This window comes from Rhincodon typus, chromosome 2, assembly GCF_021869965.1.
Source record: "Rhincodon typus isolate 14 chromosome 2, sRhiTyp1.1, whole genome shotgun sequence".
NCBI classification, from domain to species: domain Eukaryota; kingdom Metazoa; phylum Chordata; class Chondrichthyes; order Orectolobiformes; family Rhincodontidae; genus Rhincodon; species Rhincodon typus.
This window is the reverse complement of record NC_063333.1, coordinates 25,525,402-25,535,108: the sequence shown is the minus strand read 5'-3', so window position 1 is coordinate 25,535,108 and position 9,707 is coordinate 25,525,402. Positions and strand designations below refer to the sequence as shown.

The following is a 9,707-nucleotide window of genomic DNA, read 5'->3' as shown; positions in this document are numbered from 1 at the left end:
GTTTTGCTCCTGCCTGTTTGCGTGTTTGTGGCTTCCATATAGTCCACATGCTTGTTCAGGACCGTCACACCTACTCAAACTTTATAAATCACTGGTCCTGACCTCGCATCGACCATGCCTCTTTCCCATGTGGGAGCCATTCCCGTGGATGAGCGTTGGGACCTCAACACTTTGCTGTTCTTTGCTTTTATTACATTTATATCATACTGTCAATTTTGCAAAACAAGCCAAGGCATTTGGCAAAAGTCTGACACTCACAAAGCTTAACAGTGCATCATATAAGGAGATAGCAGGCCAACACTCGAACAAATAGTTCAGTAATAAACAGTATCCATCATGATGTGCATATTGCTTTGCTTAAAATGCAACTAATCCCACCAGCACCCCCTGCAGATTTGATACCATTAAGCAGGCTACACGGCCTTTAAATCAATCAGCCCCTGGACTGGGACTCTGCGCATGCGTGCACCGGCGAGGTTGGTCACGCCTTCCATCGTCGACGTCAGTAGTTTCTCCAATCCTGACCAATGAGGGTTCGGGATGTTGGTGGGTGCAGTGGGTAGGCAGTGTGAGCCGGTGCCTGGTGACTGCGGCCCGCTGGCGTACTGGGGCAGGCGGGTATTGGTGTTGGGGCAGAATGGCGGCGGTACGGAGGGCGGCCGGTGTGAGGGCAGTGTGGCCGCTATCGTTCCTGCGGAGCGGGAGGTGAGGCCAGGTCAGGCCGGACTGGGCGCTGACCCCGCAATCCACGCTGCTCTTCATGTCTTCGAGCGTCACAAGTTTAGAGCCGAACCCTAGTGAGAGAGAGGGGGCTGTGGGGCACGTGGGGATCGCCTCCTGGGCTCAGTCAATGAAAGCAGCCGTGGCCTTGGCCCGAAGCTCCGGTGATACAGATAACAGCCCCGGCGCTCCGAGCTGTAGCATCTGTCGGTTGCAGGAGTAACCTCCTCGATCCCAGGAGGACTCGTTGACCTGGGCACTGATTACCACCTCCCCCTCCCCCCAATACCCTGAGACTCTCAGACTGACCCTGCTGTGGATCTGTGGTGACGGAGGTTTTGCCTACTCTGTAATTCATTTCAAGCCTGCCTGGAGAAGGTTTTGCACTGGGTGTGTTAGTGCTGGTTCACTACAATGTGTCCTTGTATTCTGTTGGATGCTGCCCATCCTGAGTTTGGTTTAAATACAGATGAGAGGATCAATGATGCTGTAGCAGCCTCTGCACTTGTACTCATATGATGGTATCTACTTTCTTCTCCATGTGTCACCCTGACTTTACCATTCAAAAGAATTGCTCTGAGTGCAGGCTTTAATTCTGCAAAATGCCTAAGATCAGTTTATTATTTTTCTCAACCGTTTTGGTCAACTCAACAGATTTCAGCCAGGTCTGACTCATCTTCCGTACTTCAGCCCCCGTCCCCTCTCTTCCCTCCCACAGCAGCGTTAGGGTCCCCCTTGTCTCACCTGCCATCCCACCAGCATGCACATCCAGAAGATTATTAGTGGCAATTTCCGCCACCTCCAGCGGGATGCCACCACCAGACACCACCCTCGTCCACTTCTCCTTCACTCACGACTTCACCCCCACAGCCCCATGGCATCTTCCCTTACAACTGCAGAAGGTTTAACCCCTGCCTGTTTACTTTCTGTTTCCTCAGTATCTTACACCCCACCTAAGTGAAGCAGCGATTTACCTGCACTTCACTCAATCTAGTCTACTGCATTTGTTGCTCACAATGTGGTCTCATCTACATTAGGGAAATGAGGCACAGACTGGGTGACTGCTTCATAGAACATCTTTGTTCTGTCAGCAAAAAAAGGCCCTAAGCTTCCAGTTGCCTGCTGCTTCAACACATCACTATGTTCCCTGGCCAACTTCTCTGTCTCAGACTTGCTGCAGTGCCCCACTGAAGCTCAGTGCAAGCTGGAAGAGCAGCACCTCATTTTTCCGCTTGCAAATGCTACAGCCTCTGGACTCCATATTGAGTTCAACAATTTTAAGGTTTGTGAGACACCTCCCATGTCCTTACCCGTACCATATACACCAGGCCTTGTATCGCTTGGTCTGCTATTACACAACCCACTGTTAGCAGTTAATTGTCCTCATTAGTAGTTATTCATTCTGCTAGGCTGATCATTATCCACTCCTTTGTCCAACTGTTCTTCTTTATCTTTGGGCCTATCTTCACCTATCATTTACTCCTTTCTCCATTTCCCCCCGCCCCACCCTATCTTCTACATAAAAAACAACTTTTTCTTAGCTACCATCAGGTCTGAGGAAAGGTCACTGAACTCGAAACATTAATTCCGATTTCTCGCAACAGATGCTGCCAGACCTGCTGAGCTTTTCCAGCAATTTCCGTAAATGTTGTCATTAGATTTCCAGTTTACAGTCAAGTCATGTTTTTATCTAACTAGATGGAAAGTTTTACTGTAACTCCAATATCCTTTTTCTTGAGTGTGTGATCCTTTTTCTTAATAGATCTGTGAGCTGCTGTTCTTGGCGATGGAACAGCAGTTCTGCACAAGAGAGAGCCCGGCAGTACACAGTTGGGAAGAAGATTCATGGGTTCACTGTCAACCAGGTAGTTTGTTATCTTATTAACCAGCAATCACTCTGAATGGAGCTGAATGCCAATCTGTGGTATGATCTCAAAAAAAACTCCTGTGGGTAGTATTGCTGCATGTTTACAATGTTTGGGAAATACTAACTGCATGTAGCCTGAAAACAAACATTATTTTGAATATTCTGCACTGCTTTATTTTAAAGAAAACGTTTATATCATTTTCACGTCTTTGAGGTAACCCAAAGCTGCTCCACAGCTTGTGAAATACTTTAGAGTATAATCACTAGATTCTGGAAAGATCCCAGCAGATTGGAAGTCAGCAAATGTAACATCATTATTCTTGGGGAGGCTGTGGTGTAATGGTTATGCCATTGGACCAGTTAAACATAACTGTGGGCTAATATTCTGGGAATGTAGGTTTGAAAACTGCCATGGCAGATGATGGTATTTGAATTCAGCGGAAGAGAAAAATCTGGAATTAAAAAGCTAGACAAATGGGGCCTAACCTGTTCGTTAATGTTCTTTAGGGAAGGAAATCTGACCTCTCCCAGACTTAATGTTGTTAACTTTTTGCTGACCTCTGGACACTTAGGGATGGACAATAAAGCAGTGCTCATATTCCATGATTTTTTTTAAAAGTAGATAAAGACAACAGGGTACAATACAAAAGGTTAATGGAAAAGATGAGGGCTACTGGAGTTGAGACTGATTATATTAGCATGGGTAGAGGATTGGTTAATAGATAGGAAACAGACTAGGGATTAGTGATGCATTTTCTAAAGGCTATGACTGATGGAATGCCGTAAGAATCTGTGCTCAGCCTGAGATGTATTAGCCTCTATATTTTTCTAATACTTACACACATACAGAACTAGATGGGAATGTAAACTGTGAAAAGAACACCAAGAGGCTGCAAAGAGATATAGGTAGATTAGATGAAATGGGCAACTTGTGTCAGGTGGAGTATAATGTAGACAAGTGTAAGCTTTTTCGCTTGGTCATAAGAATACAGAAACAATGTTTTGGAAAAGACATGCAACTTCAAAATGTTGGTGTTCAGTGGGACTTGGGTCTGCTTGTACAGGAACACAAAGTTAGCATGCAGGTACATCAAGAAATTAGGAAAGCAAATTCATTAATCTGTATTTCAAAGGGATTTGAATACAGTAGTAAACAAGCCTTGGTAAAATTGTATTGGGTTTGATCAGACTACATCTGGAATACTGTCTGTAATTTTGGTCTCCATATGTAAAGAAGGATATAGTTGTATCTGGAGGCACATCCTCAGTAGATTTGTCCCACGGATGAGAGGCTGAGTAAATTGGGTTGATGTTTGAGAATGAGAGGTGATCTCATTGAATCAGTCAAGGTTATGAAGGTGCTTGTTGGTTTAGACACTTGGAATCAATTCCCTAGCGGAGACATCTAGAATAAAGGGATACAATTTCAGGATAAAGCGCTGAAAATTTAGGACTGAAGTGAAACAAAATTTCTTCAGTCAAAGGATTGTGAATGGTTGGAATTCTCCACTCCAGAGAGATGGAATACTCAATTATTGAATATATTTAAGGCTTAGATTGACAGATCTTTGGTCTCTTAGGCAGTTGAGAGCTACGGAGAGAGGGCAAGAATTTGGAATTGAAGCTCAAATTCTTCATGATTGGATTGAACAGCTGAGTAGGCTCAACTTCTCTATTTCTGTTTCTTCTTATTTTCAAATTTAATAAACTCTAAGATGCTTATTCAGATAATTGAATTAAATTCTTGCCAGTGGACAGTAACAGTTGAGCATGGCTGAATTTATCAGATTATTCTACTTCATTAACACAAACAGGTAACATTTGGTTGCTGTTTTTGAAAATTGTCTTAAAAGGACTGGAAATATAAACAAACTCAAAATTCCTGTATTTTTATCATAACAAGAACAATCTTTCTCTCCAATAGGTGTCTCCTGTTCCTGATCTCCTCTTGACAGCTGTTAAACTTAACCACGATAATACAGGGGCTCAGTACTTGCATATTGCAAGGGATGATCCAAACAATCTATTCAGGTATCGCTTTACTTATGACTTTAAGCAAAGTCTTGTTTAGTATGCCTGATTTGTTTTTATGTTCTTATTTATTAATAACCATTCCTGGTGTGTGCTTTTAAATTGATTCAAGAGTGTTCAGGACAATTTAAAACCTTGTGAATGCTGGAAATCTGAAAATTCTGGACGTAGTCCAATCTTACAGCATCTTGAGAGAGAGAGAGAGAGAGAGATACAAGTTAATGAACTGGTGAGAGGTCATTGACCTGAAACCTTAACTCTGTTTCTCTTTCCACAGATGCTGCCAGATTTACTGAGTATTGACAGCATTTACATTTTTTATATGGTTCACTATTTAAAAGTACAGCAAACCTTTCATTAATCAGCCCCTGTGGGACCAAGAGTGCACTGGTTGAACAAATATTCTGGTTGATCAAGAAGTCCACATTATCAATGTAAAAACACACGCTAAGTAATGGAAATGTAATGCAGAGGGTTTACACATCATAGTTGTTATTTGTGATTTATGTTGTAAATACAATATAACAAAGAATTTATCGCAGCTAGCCTTCTCAGTCGCATCCCCAACTGATTACTCAGATCATGATAATACAGTAAACTTACAGAATTTCAAGGATATAATTTTTTTGTCAGTTTATCAAGAGTGCTGCTTAAAATAAAGTTTGCTGTGGAATGTGTCAGAATCAGTTGATAATCTCTACATGAGTAAAATTTTAGTAAGTGATTTTTGCTGCATGTGCACCAGGATTTAAAAAGTGAATATGCTCATGGAATAAAAGGCTAGTAGCAGCGGGAATAGAAAAGTGGAAAAAAACCCTGCAATTGCTAGAGAAACCCTGTAAAAGAAGGGTCTGAGATTTTGAAGAAAGGTCACTGGACCTGAAAAGTTAACCCTGCTTTCTTGCCCCAGATGCTGCCCAACCTGCTGGGTTTCTCCAGCAATCTCTGTTTTTGTGGTGAATAGAAAAGTGGTTGTATAACAAGGAATAGAGAAAAAGTTAAACTATTATCTTGGACTGGATGAAAATACACAATGAAGTTCCCTTGGGGTCAGTGTTGGAACCTGTGCTTTTTGTGTTTTATATTAATGACCTAGACTTGGGTGTAAGGGACACTATTTCAATATTTGTAGATGATGTAAAACTTGGAAGTATTGTAAACGGTAAGAAAGTTAATGATAGACCTATAGTTCTTAGGCTGGTTGAATAAACAGGCAAGTGACAGTTGGTATTTAATGCAGAGAAATGGTGAATGCTCATATGAATAATGAGAAGCAATATAAAATAAAATTGAGTTCTGAAAAAGGTGTGGGAGCAAAGGTCCCTGGGGGATGTATGTGCAGGTTTGTCATTGAAGATGGTAGAACAGATTGAGGAAGTGGTAATGAAAGCAAAACTAGTTTGGCCTCAACTGAAGTATTGCATTTGGTTTTAGGTACATGCTTTTGGAAGGCCTAGAGGATGCAGAGAAGGGGTGAGGAACTTAGCTATATGGTTAGATTGGAAAAGGCGGGGCTGTTCTTGGAGAGGATTTGATGAAGGTTTTAAAAATCATGAGGGGTTTAGAAAAGATAGATAGAAAGAGACTGTTCCCCTTGGCAGAAGGATCAATGAGGATAGAATATGGAGGCAGTGGCATAGCAATAATGTCATCAGTAATTCAGAAATACAAGCTAATGTTCTCTGGACATGGGTTCGAATCCCATCGTAGCAGATGGTGAAATTTGAATTCAGTAACATCTAGACTGAAAACAATGTAACATCAACCATGTCACTACTGTCAATATTTGTGTCAAAAACCCACCTTGTTCATGAATTTCTTTTAAGGAAAGAAGTCTGCTGTCTCTTCTGACCTACAGGTGACTCCCGAACACCAGCAATGTGATTGACTGTTAACTTCCCTCTGGGTACTTAGGAATTGGGGAAAAAAATCCTGTCCTAGCTTGTTATGCCTACATCCCATGAATGAATTAAGAAGATTGTTCATTGCTTCTTTAGCCAATCATCCTAAATCAATTATGTTATGAGGAAAAGCTTTTTTTTTTTTTTTACAGTGAATGGTTAAGGTCTGGGGTGTACAGTACTGCCTGAGAGTATGTGGTGGTTTTGAAAAGGTAACTAGATCATTACCTGAAGATTGAAAATCTACAGTGCTTTGGGGAAAAGACTGGGTAGGTGAGTGTCTGTTAGAAACAGCTAGCATGGGTACGAAGAAATGAATAAGTTCCTGGGCTGTAAACCGTCTGAGTGTGATCATCCCATCCATGGAGATGGCAAGATGGCCAAATAATTGAGAGTTGGACCTGAAGAGTATTTGCCCCTTTCACATCACCTCAGCAGTTAAGTGCAAGGCATGAAGATCCATTTGGACCCTTTGAAACTTGTTACCAGTCAAGGTCCTTAATTACTCAGTCAGCAGCCACTAAAGGCGATCAACTATCCACTCCCTGCTGATGGGTGGGGATAGGATGAGTTAGGGGCTTCATTTGCCTCAGTTAGGGCTATGGGATAGAGGTCACGGGTGGGCACTGATGGCCAGTCCTCTTCTTTATCTCTTAAACCCTTGACCCAACTCTCACTGCAATCCCCATCTTGAGTGTTTGGAATTAAAATGAACTGGTCGTTAGATACTCAAATCTTGGGATTCCAGCAATGATCTGTGATTAGCCAGCAGCTTCTGCTGGGACATGTCTTTACTAGGGAGGCTCATGATACATTGAGAAGCTTGTCTGTTGGATGTTAAGTGGCTCATTGGAGCTTGAACTAGTGAGCTTCTTCGTGGGCACAAGATCTTGGCCCATGGTTCCAAATAAAGGATTGTGGATTTTATGAGCTCTTTTATTTTTGTTAAACCATGAAGATTTAGGTGGCTGTGATTGATGCTGAAGAATGAGATGGTTGATTATAGAATCAGAATTGTTACAGCACAGGAAGTAGAACATTATATCCACCCTGGCTCTCCTGTTCACTTTGCTACATTCTCCCTGTGAAGTTGCACGTTGTTCACTACTTCACAGACAACAAGCAAATTCCCAATTGAATGCCTCAGTTGTACTGTTCTCCACTGCAATCTCGGGCAGTGCATTCCAGATCTTAAAAGACTTGTGTGAAAGTGTTTCTCCTCCTGTCTCCATTGCTGTTTTTGTTAATTGGTAAGAAAGTTAAAGTTAGAATTTTAGTGAGGTTATATAACATCGTCAGTTTTTGCTTTTTTTTGTGGTATTATTACATAAATAACTAACATTGAGGTATTTGTGTGTGTTCTTTCTTTAGTGTGCAGTTTCGTACTACGCCGCTCAATAGTACTGGAGTTCCTCATATTTTGGAACATGTGGTACTTTGTGGCTCTGAGAAGTACCAATGTAGAGATCCCTTCTTCAAAATGTTGACACGATCGCTTGCCACCTTCATGAATGCGTTCACAGGTCAGAAATTGATGAATTAGGTATGCCTGTAGATCATGCTGGGGGTACAAGAGTTCTTGAGCTCGGTTTGTAATTAATCTGTGGAACAAGTTTAACTGAACAACTTTTGTGATATATGTTCATTGTAGTCTTTTTTTTTTGTAAAGAAAATGTTTCAATTCTGCATGTCATAACCACAAAATTAGAACAAGATGCTGCTTAGCCTTACCAGTCAATTCGTGTTTAACCTCTGCACAAGCAAGGTTCCTAATCATTGAACTAGGCTCTTTCTCATTCCCTACTTACTCTTTCTTCAGCTATCTATTCCACCTTTTAAATGCTTAAAGTGTCTATTTTAATCACGAACTGTGAGTACATTCCAGAACTTTCCAGTTTTAAAATAGTTTCTTCTGTTGTTCTAAATGTGTTATTTAATCTTCTGCACTCTACAATTAGAAGGAATATGTTTTGTCCATTTTCCTTCATAAGTTTAAACATCTCGACTAAATCACCCAGGAATCTCATCTTTTCTAATGAAAGCAGTCACAACATTTCAAAAGCCTTTCTTTTTATATGTAATCTCTACTATCAGGGGGAATTGTAGTGACTCTCCATTTAGTTTGAGTATTAATTCAGTGTCCTTCATGATGACAGAAGTAAGCCCTTTAGCCCCCCTGCTTATTTGTTCTTCCAGTTGAATAGAACATAGAACATTACAGCGCAGTACAGGCCCTTCGGCCCTCGATGTTGCGCCGACCTGTGAAACCAATCTGAAGCACATCTAACCTAAACTATTCCATTATCATCCATATGTTTATCCAATGACCATTTAAATGCCCTTAAAGTTGGCGAGTCTACTACTTTTGCAGGCAGGGCATTCCACGTCCTTACTACTCTGAGTAAAGAACCTACCTCTGACATCTGTCCTATATCTATCACCCCTCAATTTAAAGCTATGTCCCCTCGTGCTAGCCATCGCCATCCGAGGAAAAAGGCTCCCACTGTCCACCCTATCTAATCCTCTGATCATCTTGTATGTCTCTATTAAGTCACCTCTTAACCTTCTTCTCTCTAACGAAAACAGCCTCAAGTCCCTCAGCCTTTCCTCATAAGACCTTCCCTCCGCACCAGGCAACATCCTGGTAAATCTCCTCTGCACCCTTTCCAATGCTTCCACATCCTTCCTATAATGCGGCGACCAGAACTGTACACAATACTCCAAGTGCGGCCGCACCAGAGTTTTGTACAGCTGCAATATGACCTCATGGCTCCGAAACTCAATCCCTCTACCAATAAGACCTAACATACTGTATGCCTTCTTAACAACGCTATCAACCTGGGTGGCAACTTTCAGTGATCTATGCACATGGACACCGAGATCTCTTTGCTCATCCACACTACCAAGAATCTTACCATTAGCCCAGGACTCTATATTCCTGTTACTCCTTCCAAAGAGAATCATCTCACACTTTTCCGCATTAAACTCCATTTGCCACCTCTCAGCCCAGCTCTGCAGCTTATCTATGTCCCTCTGTAACCTGCAACATCCTTCCGCACTATCCACAACTCCACCGACATTGGTGTCATCTGCAAATTTACTAACCCATCCTTCTACGCCCTCATCCAGGTCATTTATAAAAATGACAAACAGCAGTGGCCCCAAAACAGATCCTTGAGGTACACCAC

General features: G+C 41.8%; 1 protein-coding gene across 1 annotated transcript in view; it reads left to right on the top strand.

Moving 5' to 3' along the window:
- Positions 1-539: 539 nt before the first annotated feature.
- pitrm1 (pitrilysin metallopeptidase 1) overlaps positions 540-9,707 on the top strand; it is a 111,887-nt gene continuing 102,719 nt past the window's right edge. The window contains exons 1-4 of the mRNA XM_048614691.1: positions 540-705; positions 2,483-2,585; positions 4,512-4,618; positions 7,891-8,042. Coding sequence (XP_048470648.1) covers positions 638-705; positions 2,483-2,585; positions 4,512-4,618; positions 7,891-8,042 — 430 coding nt within the window. The 5' untranslated portion in view covers positions 540-637. The remainder of the gene's footprint in view (positions 706-2,482; positions 2,586-4,511; positions 4,619-7,890; positions 8,043-9,707) is intronic.